Consider the following 16,455-nt stretch of genomic DNA (forward strand, 5'->3'; position numbering starts at 1 on the left):
AAAACTACAGATCTTTAAAACCACATACCAATTTCATCAATTTAACTCAAAGCGTTCTAGAGTTACCATTTCACAGACAGACAAACCTAATGCCAGAAAATATGCTTTTCGAGCAGAGGTCTGTAACGTGGAGATTCGTCAAAATCTCGAGTTCCAACTCTTTGATGATTGCAGTTCTTTCATTATACTTTGTGTACTAGAAAGTAATAAGAACGAAGTAAGAAGAAAGTAATAAGATCAAAAGAATTCATTTTCATCTCTATAAGAAGGTGGAATACTTCTTGACATTTTTCTTCCTTATCGCTTAAAATTAGAGCCAAGTAGTTTGCCTTCTTTTAATCCATCATTTGATGAATAATGAAGGAGTCATTATACCGGCATCACAGTTCAAGTACTCCTTGAAAACGACGTCTGTTCTCAGGAGATTCTTTATTTGGAAATGATAGGAAAGAAAACGATTTTATCTCCTCCGCCCCTGCTTTCAAGGAAAAGTTTCCACCTTAATAGGAAGGGAGAAATAATGACTGAGGCAGAAAATTTGCATCAGAAGCGACATATAACTGAAGTTTTGTGTCGTATAAACGAATCCTTCTTTAGCCTTTATTATTACCACGGTTATGAATGAATCGAGGCTTTGGGAAAATGACATATGAATGTAAACGATTTATAAATGCGAAACTAATAGAAATTAATGCAAGGATAATGGCATCGTTTCCAAATGTCAAAAATTGCCTAGAGGACAGTGCAGGATTATTAAACAGGCAATGCAGACAACTGCCTAGGGACACCCAAACTTGAAAAATCTGCTTTCCAAAATTACTTAATTCTGTGTTTCCATTATGATGATATGACTGGTGTGTCTTTATCAAGTCCATTAAATATCTGTGTCATTATCAAAAAGAGCTCGCAGAACAGTTAAGATTAGTTTAGTTTAGTTATATTAATGTCCCGTTTTAAAGCAACACTAGGGCTATTTTGGGATGGATATCATAATTCTGAATCGCCGTCAGATGACGAGGACGACACCTGAGCTGGCATCTCCTCACCAAACCAGCGGGAGGTCGTTTGGACCGGATGGATTCAATGTGCACCAGACCCGTTTAAACGACGATTCTTCGGTGGAATCGGGTCACGAACTGAAACCTTCCGGTTCCGAAGCGAGACCTTACCACCAGGTCACCACAGCCTGCAGAACAGTTAAGAGTTACTCACTAAACAATGCTACTTCGATTGCAAGCAGTGAGAAAGACACAGAAGAAAGAAAATGGGTTCCTTATAAAATGATGGAGAAAAACGTAGATTGTTCCCGTGCACCTAAATCATGCATACGCAGAATTTGCATGTACACGAATTTGTTTTTTCAATACAAAAGAAAGAATTACTTGCAAGAAAAATCACTACAAGTGAAGAAAAATGGATTTTGTACGGCAATCCAAAATGTAGAATGCATTTGACATAGAACAACCATCAACATCAGTTGCAAAAACGAATATTCTTGCCAAGAAAGTGTCACTGTGTATCTAATAGGACAAAAAAGGAATTATTTATTATGAAGTACCATTTCTATTACAGTTGGATGTTACTAGATCCGACTGATCAAATCAAGTAACGTTCTGGAGGGGGAAAAACACAATTTATGGATCAAGGAATTCGGTAAGTGATATTGTGGTACGATAATGCTCGTCCACATACGATTCCAGGAACTCATCTTCTCCTTAGACTGGGAAATTCTCCAAAGTGAGGCGTATTCTCCAGACTTGGCTCCTTCTGATTACCACGTATTCAGGCCGAAGTTATCAGATTTGAATTATCTGTGGTTTACGTAATTTAAGGATATACGAAAATGGCTGGATGACTATTTTGCTTTGAAACAACCAATTTTCTAACGCGCAGGCATTCTTCATTTACCCGATAAATGGCAAAAGACCAGGAATGATAATGGGAAATATTTCCATCATTAATCTTTGCAACAAGTATCTTATAAATATCTTTTAATTTTAAAAAACTGAATTTCCACTTAAAAAAAAATTTAGTAATATTTCAAACTATTATTGTTCTTATTTTGGTAATGAAATTTTATTTTCTAAATTCCTCATATAAATTGGCAGAAACTAATCAAAATTTTCCTTTCTTAGCTTTGAATAGTGGTAGATAATCAAATGAAAAAATATGTTACGGGGAAATGAAAATGGTTTGAATGTCAGTAAAGCAATGAAAAACGAATGGGAAGTTACGATTTTTTTTTTTTTTTAAATTGTGAGGAGGGAAAAAATAGCTGAAAAAATTGGTATCACTAAAAAAACAGTTTTAAAATGGTGTGAAAATCAATTTCGTAAAGCAATATTATAGGAAATTATTGTGAAAAAAATTCTAAAATGCTGCTTAGTTTTAAATAAATTTTTTTTAAATATAATGTTGGAAAATGGGGAAAAAATTAACACAAAATTATGTTATATTATATATATAATTTTGCAGATGCATAGCCAAAGAGAAGACACACTTGGAATACATTTCATTTTATTTTTCCACGGGAAACACAATTTGTACACAAGGTGAAGTAATGATAAGCGTTTGTTTACATCGTGACACAAGAGCAAAGTTTTGAAATGTTTGCCTTACGGCTTTTACCAAGAGATTCCGATAGGGATTTCCCCAGCACGTGTTGACCCAGGAAAGGAAATCTTAGGTATTTTTTAAAAAATACTTTAAGCGTAAGTGATTTTTATACTTTTGATCGGACTGCGAGGAGTCCAAATTCAGTAATTTTTCAGAACGGGTGTTAGAAAAAAGTGCGACCTGAATCAGGAAACAATTTTTTAACAAATTGGATGGATTTTCTGGATGGGGAAATTTTAAAACAAAGCCACATAAGCCAATTTAAGATTAAAAGAAGGGAATTAAGATTTAAATTAAGAGATCGTTACACATATGTGCCAAATTCGGCAACTTTGTCAGATGGTCTGTTTTGAAAAGCGGTAACACACAGGCACACACTCTTCGATAATTCGTAAATTATTCATTAGATTATTTTCTTATACTGTGTAAAAAAATAAAAGTTATTTTTTTTTTCTACCGATTTATTTATCCTTTAGAATATCGCTATATGTTTTCCTAGAACCTTATTTAAATAATCCATATTCTAATAAAGAAAAGTCTTCAAAATGAACAACATATTTTTCATTACCGATTACCAGTAAAAGTTTTATACAAAAGGATTAGAAAACCAAACACTTGTTTCAATACAGCGGAAGTATATAACCGAGTAAAAATGAATACCTGAAAGTCAGACAATTTACCCAAAAGCTTGAAATCGCATTGAAGTTTTTTTTTTTAAATCTTTATTTTTACATAGTATACTGAGTAAGGATGATTTCTTTTCAGCTTTACGAAATTCTAGGTATATAAAACATTCATAATAGTTTATTGATTTTTGCGATCGAACTTCAAAAAGCTTTGCGTGATTATATTTAAATATAAAAACTGTGCACTGAATACAACAGCGGTTTAGTGCATTTCTAAATTCACTGCATTTCAAAAATCGTTTGAGTTTGTGAATAGGTTCTTCCACAGAAGATGCATTCTCTATTTTCATATAAAAGAAAATATAGATTATCCAGATAAAAGCGTTTTATTTATATATATTAAAAGTAGGCTAACTATACATTTTCTTATACCTTAAAAGATATAAATTTGAGGTAGCAATGAAGGAATATAATACATTATTTTAAGAAGAAACAAAAGTTTGAGAAATATTATGCATCTAATTTCTGCAGAAAGTTTAGTGTTAAGAATTTTGATATGTTTATAACATTGATTTATAAACTGATATCTAAAAAAACATTTAAATTGAAGCCATGTGTCGAATCTGTGTTGCAATAAAAAACATGCAAGAAATTGACTGTGTCAGCTTAAAGCAAATATTTTATTCTTTTTTTATTTTCTCGTTTACGATGTATATAAAGAGAAAATATTGTATTTCTCTATTGTATTTGTCTGTTGTATTTGAAAATATTGTATTTGTCTGTTGTATTTGAAAATATTGCATTTGTCTGTTGTATTTGAAAATATTGCATTTGTCTGTTGTATTTGAAAATATTGCATTTGTCTGTTGTATTTGAAAATATTGCATTTGTCTGTTGTATTTGAAAATATTGCATTTGTCTGTTGTATTTGAAAATATTGCATTTGTCTGTTGTATTTGAAAATATTGTATTTGTCTGTTGTATTTGAAAATATTGCATTTGTCTGTTGTATTTGAAAATATTGCATTTGTCTGTTGTATTTGAAAATATTGCATTTGTCTGTTGTATTTGAAAATATTGCATTTGTCTGTTGTATTTGAAAATATTGCATTTGTCTGTTGTATTTGAAAATATTGCATTTGTCTGTTGTATTTGAAAATATTGCATTTGTCTATTGTATTTGAAAATATTGCATTTGTCTGTTGTATTTGAAAATATTGCATTTGTCTGTTGTATTTGAAAATATTGCATTTGTCTGTTGTATTTGAAAATATTGCATTTGTCTGTTGCATTTGAAAATATTGCATTTGTCTATTGCATTTGAAAATATTGTATTTGTCTATAGCATTTGAAAATAGTGTATTTGAAAAAATTCGAACTCGAGATTTTGAGGCATCTCCACGTTTTTCCACGTTCACGTTCTTTCCGAGTCTGAAAAATACTTTTTTTTGGAATTATTTCTCTATCTGTGAACACGATAACTGAAAACCGTATTGAGAAAGCACGCAAATAAAACTTAATATTTTTTAGGCCTAACACTAAATTTGTGGAGTGCTTTCAAATTTTGAATGAAATCCATTCAGAGGAAACTGTCATTCTGGCTGTCTTAAGCAAACACGATAACTATGTATATCGCATTCTAGCGTTATATTTAAAATTATCCGCAATCAATAATTTATTTACTATTATTTATCTTCTTATAATAGAGATATAAAAAATAAGCCTATCTAAGATTTTAATAAGGATTTTATTGGATTGGATTGTGAATTTTAATACAGCAAGAGCTATGTTTGATTATATAGCGCCAGACAAAAAAATTGTTAAAAGATAAAAAGAGCATTTGATTAAAATTCTGTAAAAATAGAAAAGGTAATAAAATCGCAAAGGAATGTCTATTGTAAACAAGAAGTTAAATGCGGCAACTAAATTAAATGTTAAATATAATGATAAAAACCAGTTGCTTTAAAAAGTTAAAAAGATTTTTGTGGGGAGGGACGTTCCCCCACAAGCATTTGCATGTCCACTGATGATGGAGCATTAAAAAATCTCAAACAATGATGATTAATATCAGGCTATTCAATTAAAAGGTACAGAACCGTTAAAATCAATTGGCATCTTGAGTAGAAAGGAGCTTGATTTCCGAATAAAAGATGTTTATGAGTAAAATTTGTGTGGCCAATGCAGAGTCTAGTCTATTCGCACTTTCTAATTTTCTAATTTTCGCACTGGTAAGATTTTAATAAGATTTGTTGCCTTCTACAGGAATGAATATTAGATGCTTAAGAAAGAAGACAAGCTGTTGATGTTTTGGAAGGAAAAATCTCAAGAAAATTACGAACCAATAAAACAAAATAATGTTTGAAAAATTGCATATAATAATGAAATTTATATTAAAAAAATGTCGAAATTGATCATCTCGTATTATACGGTTGGGTCACATATCTATATATGATGTTGCATTGCCAACTAAAAAGAATAAAATATTTTTAAAAATAGAAGAAAGCACGAAGAGGAGAGTGTTGAAATGGATATGAAGCAAAACGGAATGAACCGATGGAAGGCTATGGTGTCCTGCTGCAGTGCAAGTTTGTCTTGAAAAGATGAACTTGGACTGTACATAGGCTATAGTACCCGAGAAGCACAAGGATAAAGATATCTGAAAGTGTTTAAATTAATTGTTTGAATTTCCATATAATTCCTGAAACATATTTCCTTGTACATTGACAGTTTAATATTGAAAAAAAGTACCACATAAAATAAGAGGAAAATTCAATAAGTAAGGAGAATCTTGCAATTTCTATTTCCAGGGTTTGGTAACACTGTCAGTATCCGCCGCCGAATTGGTGTAGTCGGCAACACTTCTATGAAGCATGTCACTCTTATTGCCTCGTTAGTCGTTGGAGTGCAGCAGACCTATAAATATGGTAGCTTTTTTGTCGATCTGCACCAAGGAGGATATAAGTGCAGCTATTTGCTTTTTGTTTGCTAAGGTGTTAAACTTGAAGAAATTATTCGTCGAATGCAAGTACAATCAGATTCAAAAGTCGAGGAAAATTGCGAAAAAGTGTCATATTGCAGGAAAATAACGCTCGGCCACATTTTGCCCAACGTACGGCTGAAATAACAAAGGAATTGAGATTCGAAGTCTAGAACACCTACTATCATTGGATCTATTTGGATCATTGAAGAAAACGCTAAGGGGAAGAAGATTTGCAACTAACGATGAAGTCACTGATGCGGTGCAAAACTGTTTACAGATACAACCGAATTCCCCCCCCCCCCAACAGAATAAAAAAAACATTGGAAAAATTGCGTTGAAGGCCAGGTTGGTTATTTAGAAAAATAATGTATGTTTCAGTTTTCTATCATTAGAATAAATGCACCTTTTCTCAATTGTATCTTTACTTTTTGACTCTCCCTCGAACATAGAAAATATTGTTCTTCATGAGTATAAAATGATGATGATATTTGATTATTTCAAAAAATAAGAGTTACCTGTAGTCATCGCATAATTCCATAATCGCCTCATGTGTATTGCAATCCTTCAGTCTCCCCAGCCTCGTGTGGGGTAGACTTTCCAACGTCCTCCAAAGCACTTCGTGCTTCACCCCTCCCACATTGATAGTCACCCTTTTGTTCAGGGTCCGACTCTTCATGATCATAAATGGCTCCGGCGGCAGGGACGAAATGGACCTGGACTGACTTCTTCGGAGGACTTGGACTCCAGGCAGGGAGGGTTGAGGGGCAGTGGACGTGCCCACTAGTGAGATGTCCGGCTTGGCGTCCATCTTGTCCATTCGCGTCATGTTGCTGCCGGCCGCATGGCGGTAGTAAGGGTCTGGTGCCGTAGCGGGTTCTTGGTCCTCCGCCACTTTGATAGATCTGAGGCCTTTGGCTCAACGGTGGATCGGGTTGTGAAGGTGTCGACACATGATTGGTCCAAGAAACTGGGCGAACAACAAAACAGAAAGTACATCCTGAAAAATAAAATTGGAGTTCATAAATAGAAGAAAACCTTAATTGCATCACCATAAGTCATTGTAGGTTCTATTATAAAACAGTGATTACTTAAATACCGATGCCTCTCGTGGCGATGATTGCTTAAATACCGATTACTTAAATACCGATGCCATTTTAGTTTTGTATTTTGATGTCCTACAAAAAAAAAAAAAAAACAGTTATGCAACTAAGATACATCTATTTTGTAAGTTTAAAGTTGGTCCACTTTCTAAACTGTTTATACGAGTGAGTTGTTTATTATAGTAAACTGAACGGTTGTCACAAATTATACGTATAAAATGCGAAAAATAATTTTGGAACAAATAAGAATTCAACTTGATTTAAAAGAATTTCACGAACACTTGAATCTGAAAAAGTGAATAATGGACTTGATTCCTTATTGCTTAAATGATATAAGCATACCAACCTCCTTTTATTTATATAATCTTTTTAGCGCTACTGAATATTGCTTCGTTATAGAATAGACCTATTGGTGTTTCTAATAGCACTTAATAATGTAACATATTTTAGTTTAAGGCAGCAGTTTTGAACCTGCATTTCCTCTTAAACGTCCTATTTATTGCTTTTATCTTTGATTGCATCCTAATTAATCGTTTCGTTTAAAGAAGTTTTAGATAATATTAAATATAAGAATGAAGCGACATACTAATTTAATGGCGTTTATGGGATTTGCTTTTGCTTTTGCATTTTATTCAATTTTTATATTAGAATTAGCTGAACTTCCTAAGAAATCATTCTTTCTACCTAAGCATCAGAAGTGATCTGAATGAATCTTAGAATGAAAGCAGAAAAGCTGAAATATACTAGTAGCCATCACCAGCCACATTCTAACTTCTTTCCGTATGAGGTCCTAAATGCCATCGGAGTGCAGATAACTTTATCCTCTACGATTGTAATAGCGAATAAGGAAGCGAAAATCAGCGTCTTATACGACAACTTCTCTTCTATGTACTCATGGTGTCCTCACCTGCGATCACATTTTAACGAGTAAAGAACATTATTGAATAATTACTAGCGTATGATGGATAAAACAATTACTCAAAATGATAATCAACTATTTAAATATAAGACAATTTCAACGAAGTGCTTGTGTTTATTTCATAGATATGCGATTCAAAAATCTAGGGTGAATTTAAAATATTTATAAATTATTATCTGGCGTATCTTTAGTCGAACTTGGAAATACAAAATACTATAGTATATTTGTTATCGTAATTCTTTATGTTTTGTGTTTCCCTGCTAATATCTATATTGATCCGTTGCCATACGAATTTAACTTCCTATTAGCCACCATATCCTATGTTGGATATTGTTTTTTTTAATACTTATAATAATGTAAGGAGCATTTAAGCGGTTCTAAGTGATTTTTGCATTTTTAAATACTTAATTCTGTTGCTGACTTGTAGACTTAAAACTAAAAATTCAGTAAATCGATGCGCGTATCAGAAGCGTCATTATATGCAAAGGGAAGGGGTTAATTTTTGTCTACCCATAAATTAGTGACGGCCCTTAGGACTCAACCACAGTTCCCGCCAATGTTGCTGCTGCGGCGGTCCGGTCATTCAGTTTTTATGGTTTAAATCCGTGTGCCTTCGTGGCGGGTCGGAGAGTTAGATGGCTGACTACCCATAAATTAGTCAATGGACACCCCGAAGTATATTGCCACAGGTGGGAAACTATTGGTCTAAGGCAACACAAAAGTTGATCTGTTTATCTAAATCGAAAAGAGGATAATATATGTGTTACATAAGATTACAAAGAGAATTTAATTATCTGGCATCTCAATTATCTTGACAAGATAAATCTTTTTGAGAGCAGGCAACAGGATGAATAAGAAGAAAAAGAACAGGATAGTTTCTCTTTCCTTAGCTTGATCCCCAAAACTACTTTCCCAATATGTTTAAAAAGAATGGATTCAATCATTTTTGTTATACACACCTATAATTCATAATAATAAATATTCAAACGGCATAAAAATTCTTTTGTACTTTTGTAAATGTTGTTTGATTGAAATATATCACACAGAATATTCAGTAGTGTATATGTTATTAATTATATTTTATGTATAAATATATATCATCCAACATTGATTACCCATCATCTGTAACACTTCTTACAAATATATTAGTTATAACGAATATCCACAAATCATTGAAGAATAGATATTTCCAAAGAATTTTAATTAAAACTCAAATTATTAACTAACTTTTTAATTAACTCAAAATTATTTAATAGACATTTATTATTGACTAAATGTATAAGTGAAATAATTTTACTTAAAAGTCTCTAATTTTAAAAAAAAGTTTACTTAAAAGAATTTGTATTTATATTAAGTCATTATTGCTCAGTTTTACATTATAGAAAACTCTCATTTGTATTTTGTTATGAAGAGCGACTCCAGTATATTTTCGGCGTTTTTTGTAGTTTTCCATAGTTTTTCACTATATATTCGTAACTCCGTCATTTTCACTTACTTTCCGTAGTTGTTGAAGGGTATATTATATATTATATAATATATATGTATGTATATATATTATACCAGAATCTTGATTATTAACCTTTTATAGAGTTAAAATTAACTATTTAAATAACCTATATTTTTAATTAATAAAATGTTCTATTTTACAAATGAGATTTTAATGATCTAAAAAAAATCTTCCTTGCATTTTAATTAATGAAACTTTTTTCACAAGCACATCTTAATACATATACAAATACAGATTATACAAAAAAAGAAGAATGAATTACTATTGAATGAAGACATGTTTGCAGTAAAAGGCAACAATAGTTATTAAACCCTTTAGTTTAAGTTCCGAAGAATCAGGTATTTCAGTGACTAATGAAGCTTTACTATTAAAATATTTTTGAACTTCCTTCTGCAGATCGTTTGCTTAAGCTTTATATAGTTCTGTACTTAACCATCAGCAGTGACATTTTCTTTTAATAATGACTCATTCGATACTAGTTCAAAATGTCACATCGATTCTAATTTTTTTTATAATCCTTTCTATTTTATCTTGTTCGGTGTCCTTGTTTTTTCTCTCCATTCTTTAAATGTCAGATTAGTTATAAGAAATGATTATCCATTTTGCGAGACGATTAAGATATTAATGGATTACACATTTTTATCAGACTATTTTTTTCTCCTAAGGACTTTTAAGTATATTTTATGGCTTCGGAAAGCCTTTCAAAATTTTAAGCTTCAGAATCATGTCTAAGAAAGTGGATCAATATATAAAAAAAGAAAAGCTTAAAACGAAAGAAAGATATGATTTAAAATTTTGAACAAATACGTTTTTGTAAAAAAAAAAATAATAATTAAAACAGTTTCTAAAAATATTTTCATTTGTATATAAAAGGGATTTTATTTTGATTTTTGCCTATTTTTAAAATCTTTTATTTATATTTCGTTACTCTAAAGTTTGTGGAATCTTAAGATTAGTTTTGTCTTCTGGCGGCATTCAATGCATTATTTTATAAAATTTAATTATTAATTAATCAAATAATTAAATCCTGAATATATTATCACATTTTATTGTCATCCAAAGTATACAATATTAGAATTCTAGCACATCAGCGAGTGAGTAAAATCAATTGCAATATTCCATTTTTACATACATCAAGTTAAAGAAAATTGTTTAAGAAGAAAGTAAAATTAGCACTTATTTTAATTAACAAACACCCTCCTTAATGACACAAATAGTTTATTTAAATGAAATTCATAATTTCGCAACTATCAAAGGGAAAGAAATAAAATTATTGTTTGAACTCTTAAATGTTTAAAGTTAAGAAACAACAACAAAAAAGAGCGCCTCATTTGATTTTTTGAATTAATGGTCTCTTTTGAAGCTACGGAGTTATTCTAAGGGGGGGGGGGAGGTGGAAGGACGCTAAAAGCTATTTAAAATCATAATTATAAAATGAAGATAATGAGAGCTAATTTTATTTTTTGTCTTTTATCATAACTAAAATTATGCTATTGTATTAAAATTTTGATCTTAGTGCATTAATGCTTTCTATTAAAATAAAAAAAAAACAGTAACTCTGTACGTTAAGTTTTGAAAATTAAAACTCTTCACAATATCTTTATCTAAATAAAAATAAAATTATTAAAAGAACCTATAGGGATTTAGAAATATTACAAGAAAAAAAAATAACTACAGCACTCGAGATGTATATACACTGAAGAGCCAGAAAAACTGGTATAACAGGTCGTATGCAAATAATGGAGGTGTTTAACCAATCAGCTTTACGCGATGCCTTCGATAATGCGTATATAAGACAACAGGTGTCTGAGGAGACGATTACATCGAATCTTGCTGTTACAATGGTAGGTTTTCAAGATTTAAGTGATTTTCAATGGGAACTAATCGTTGGTGCAAGAGAAATGGGGCCCAACATTTTCGAAGTAGCGATGAAATTAGAATTTTCGCGCACGTCCATTTCAAGGGTGTACCACGAGTATCAGGTTTCCAGTGAATCTCCGAATCTCCGACAGCGGTGTGACCGGAAAAAGACCTTGGCAGAATGGAATCATCGACGACTGAAAAGAATCATTACAAGAGATAGACGTTCAGCACTTCCTCAAATTCCTGCGGATTTGAAGGCAGACCTATCAATAAGTGTCAGCGTGTGCACTGTGCAACGTATCCTAATTGGAATGGGCTTTCGCAGCCGCAGACCATCTCGTGTACCATTGTTGACTCAGCGGTACAAAGCTCTGCACCTTTCCTGAACTCTGCAACATCGTCTTTGGACTCTTAATGATTGGAAAAATGTTGTCTGGTTCAACGAGTCACGTTTCCAATTGTATTTGGTGGATAGCCGTGTACGAGTGTGGAGAAAACCCAATGAATCCATGGATCCTTCATACCTACAAGGAACTGTTGAAGCTGGGAGAGGCTCTGTGATGGTATGGGGCATGTGCAGTTGGCATTGAAATGGGACCGTTGATACGCCTAGACTTCGCCCATGACAGGTCCGTGGTACATTAGCATCCTTTCTGAACACCTACATTTATTCATGTCATGTGTGCATTCCGACGGACGTGGGCAATTCCAATAGGATTATGCGCCACCCCACTGGTCTACAGTAGCTACCGAGTGGCTTGAGGTGCACTTAGGGGTTTCAATACCGGTATACTGGGATACCAAATACCGGTATTTTGATCCATTTGTGCAATTTTCTAATACCGGTATTCACAAGTTTAATACCGGTTTTTCGGTATTTACGAGAATTTTTAAAATTGTTTCCACTATATGTTCAGGTATCGCGAACATAGCAAAATAGTATACATTTTTGTTTTTATGTCTCTATAACGGGCGAAATTAATTAGCTAATTAATGGCTTAATTAATTGCTTAAGTCTAAATTAGCGAAACATGGATTATCCCTGAAAGAAAATATTGTATCCATAACGATTGATGGAGCAACAATTACGAAAAGTTGGAAAGTTGTTTGGTGCAAATCAGCAGTTGTGCTATGCACATGGAATTCAATTAGGAGTAATAGATGTATTATACCAAAAAAATAAAGAACAGAAGAATCCAAATACTGTGGATATAGAAATTTCGGATTCCAACTTTGAAAAGAGTAAGAGTGAGAGTGATATTGACAATGAAGATAATGACAATGTAATTGTTGAAGAAGAGATTGCTAATGAGGATGAAATATTAACCTATCAAGAATTGCTTCCTATAATTTATAAAGTTCGAAAAATTGTTAAGATATTTAAACGTTCCCCTATAAAATGGATATTTTACTAAAATATATACTAACTGAAAATAAAACAGAATATATGTTAATATTAGATTCTAAAACACGTTGGAATAGTTTACTCCTAATGATGGAACGATTTTTGAAACTCAGAAGTCCAATTCAAAAAGCAATAATCGACTTAAACCTGTAAATTAATTTTTCAGATAGTCAATTTGACTTAATATCCAGAACTATATCAGTTCTACTTCCAATAAAACTGACTGTTGAGGTATTATGTCGGAGAGATTTAAATTTATTAACAGCTAATGCAACAATAAATTTCATATTGCAGTCACTGAAAGAACAGCACACATCACTATCTGAAGAATTATATATTGCATTGAAAAATCACACAGAAGAGAGGCATACGGAAATAGAAAATGTCTTACGGTATTTAATAATTGTAATGATTTTAAAAATGAAAATGAAAACGAAGAAAATAGACTAACCAATTCAAATCTGATCAACTTTATAGTAAATTTTTTGACTCACAAACCTATCCACATTCAGAAGAACTCGGTTCAGTTATCGAAGATTATGATGATATTAATGTCGACAGTGAAAAAGAAATTGTCTCTTGAACAAAAATTAGAATTAGCGATAAACAAAAAAAATTCAACGAACCTAAATACAATCCAGAAATTAGCTATATCCAAAGCCATCCGACGAGAAATTGATTTATTTAAAGATGAAGGATTTAGAGGTAAATACTTGGAAAAAGTATTTCGTGCATTGCTAACAGTACCACCAACTAGCATAGATGCCGAAAGAGTGTTTTCGGCAGCTGGTAATTTTTGAACAAAATTACTTTTCAGGCTTAATGACAGTACAATCGATGCTTTATGTTTTTTTAAGACCACATTTCAAAAAGTTGTAATAGTACCACAGACTAAATAGTGATATAACAGTATATAATCACAAAAAAGGAAAGAAACATCTTATTTATTTAAATCACAAAAAAGTGTAAATATCACTATTACAAATTATTTTTTGTAACATTTACACTCTCTAACAAAACTGGCAAATAAAACAAAGAAACACCTGTGTTTTCTTTGTTTTTCTAAAATTTCTAATACCGGTATTAAAACCGGTATCCCGGTATTAAAATTTAAAAAATACTGAATACCGGTATTGAAATTTTGTTCCGGTATTGCAATCCCTAGGTGCACTCTTCTGAATTTCGTTTACTCTTTTGGTCACTTAATACCCCTGACATGAGCATTATCGAGCATATCTGGGATGTTTTGCAACGTGCTGTCCTTAAGAGATCTCCAACACCTCGTACTCCCAATGACTTTGTGGACTGGACTGCAGGAATCATGATGTGAACTGTCTACAGAATATCTTCAAAAAGCAATTGAATCCCTGCCACGTCTTATTGCAGCACTTCTGCATGCTTGTTGGGGCTCTACACGATATTAGATTGATGTACCAGTTTTTCTGGCACTTCAGTGTACAACTTCTCACGAAATGGGCAAAAAATATAAGAGTTAAGAAATAATGCTAGTAATATATACTAGCAGAAAATATTTTAAGGCTACATTTGCGACACTTCTCCCTAGTTCGTATTCTTTACTTCATCCTCCTCAGTGTTATAAATTTTTATATTACGGTGCTACATAACTGATATATAAGGAATTTTTTAAAACGGGGTTATCGAATTTTAAAATTTTACAAATCAACTAATTTTGTTATTGATAAAAGACATCAGATCATAAACTTACCAAAATCATTTTTACATATGGATAACCCCTTTAGTAATTTATAAACTTTTTGAAATACGTGATGCTTGTTTATGAAAAATATTTCATTGTTATTATTATATAATGACTCGTAATAAAACTAGCGAGGTTTGAATGGTAAGCAAAAGTCAAAGCCCGCCCTAGCCTAAGCAGAACAAGCAATATTTTAATATGGATATTATTTTAGTACCATTTTATTCAAACTTATTTATTTTATCTATTATTTTATATTATAGTATTATTATTACACAATATTATTATTATACGCTATATTTAATTATTATATTATTTTATTTATATACTAGCGATACCCGCACAGTATTGCCTATGGCATAATATCCAAGGGGGAAAAATCAGCTTTAAACTTAAGTCTATTTAACTTTATGATATGGGTATGCTACGTAACATCAAATAAACATAAAAAAAATATTTAGAAATCATCAAAAATAACTACAAAACAATTTTTTTTTGCACACTTTCATCATTTCTGTAATCCACACATGGATCGTAATTCAGAGCGGAGTACTCCATTTCGGACTAAATATCAGAAACGTTTGTTCTTTCACTTCTCCTCTGTCTCAAATTTAAATATCTTTTTCTGTCAAAAACCATCACTTCGCTTCTCATGAGATTCATTCTGTCTCTGTAATTCAATTGCAGTGCGATTTAAAGAGAGACGGTTACTTCTCTCAACGGAAGACGGTCCTTCCCTAATTGTGGACATTATTTCTCTGATATTCACTAACTGAACGATTCTTTCCTCTACATTTTCATTATCGCATAACAAACGAAGTGTTTTGGTCTTTAATGTGCTCCGGCCAAGACTGGATTCTTTTTTTTCGGGAGGGGGGCATAATGAGTTTTGAATCTCTGTTTAAAATCAGATGTAAACAAAGAAATGCATCGCATATGCATACCGCAGCTCTTGCTATTTGTCCTGTACAGTTTGAGGTTTTCGCACATGTGCGGATAAGTGCAAAGCACAGATATTGCTTTTTAAGCATGCGCGAATTGTAATATTAAAATCGTAATTATAAAATTTCTTTTTTTATTTTGATATTACTTCAACTTTTATACTAGAACTTTCCCCAATAAATGCCCTACAAAATAGTACAAATATTTTCAATAGCAATTAAGTATTTCTCGAGTTTTTCAAACATAAAGACGCTTTCAGGATACTTCATTTTATACTATGTTTAGATTTTACTCATATTTATTAGGGGAAATAATCTAATATCTTATTATGCAATAATCTAAAAAAAAGGCGAAAGTTTGTTTTTCATTAAGATTAAGCGCTAAATAAATGGATACACTTCACAAGATACATTTTTCAATGGTTGGTTGAATTCATCTCCAATGGAAATAAATTTAATACGAAAACATTGCTTTCCATTTGAAAAGCACAGAATGACGACTGGATGGCGAAAATTTTGAACCGTGATTAATAATTTGACCGACAAATTTACTTAATCTCTTAAACAGATGGTGTATTTTATTTAGAACATTTATTTTTAATTCAATATTTGTATAAATAAAGGGCACTTAAAATACTTTTGCATACTAGATATAGATAGATACTTAATACTGTCATTTAATTGCAGATTTAAATACTAAAGATTCGACGAACGTGCCAGACACGACATTATAAGCTGAATTAAGTATTATAAGCAAAATTATAAATCATAGCCGCCTCCC

At 31.8% G+C, this 16,455-nt stretch overlaps 1 protein-coding gene across 3 annotated transcripts in view; it reads right to left on the reverse strand.

The window, feature by feature from the left end:
• LOC129971617 (potassium voltage-gated channel protein Shab-like) overlaps positions 1 to 16,455 on the reverse strand; it is a 268,193-nt gene that overhangs the window by 122,039 nt on the left and 129,699 nt on the right. For all 3 annotated transcript variants that reach the window (XM_056085557.1, XM_056085559.1, XM_056085558.1), the window contains exon 2: positions 6,738 to 7,219. In XM_056085557.1, the coding sequence (XP_055941532.1) occupies positions 6,738 to 7,048 (311 nt within the window). In that variant the 5' untranslated portion in view covers positions 7,049 to 7,219. The remainder of the gene's footprint in view (positions 1 to 6,737; positions 7,220 to 16,455) is intronic.

Source organism: Argiope bruennichi, chromosome 6, assembly GCF_947563725.1.
Source record: "Argiope bruennichi chromosome 6, qqArgBrue1.1, whole genome shotgun sequence".
Taxonomy (NCBI): domain Eukaryota; kingdom Metazoa; phylum Arthropoda; class Arachnida; order Araneae; family Araneidae; genus Argiope; species Argiope bruennichi.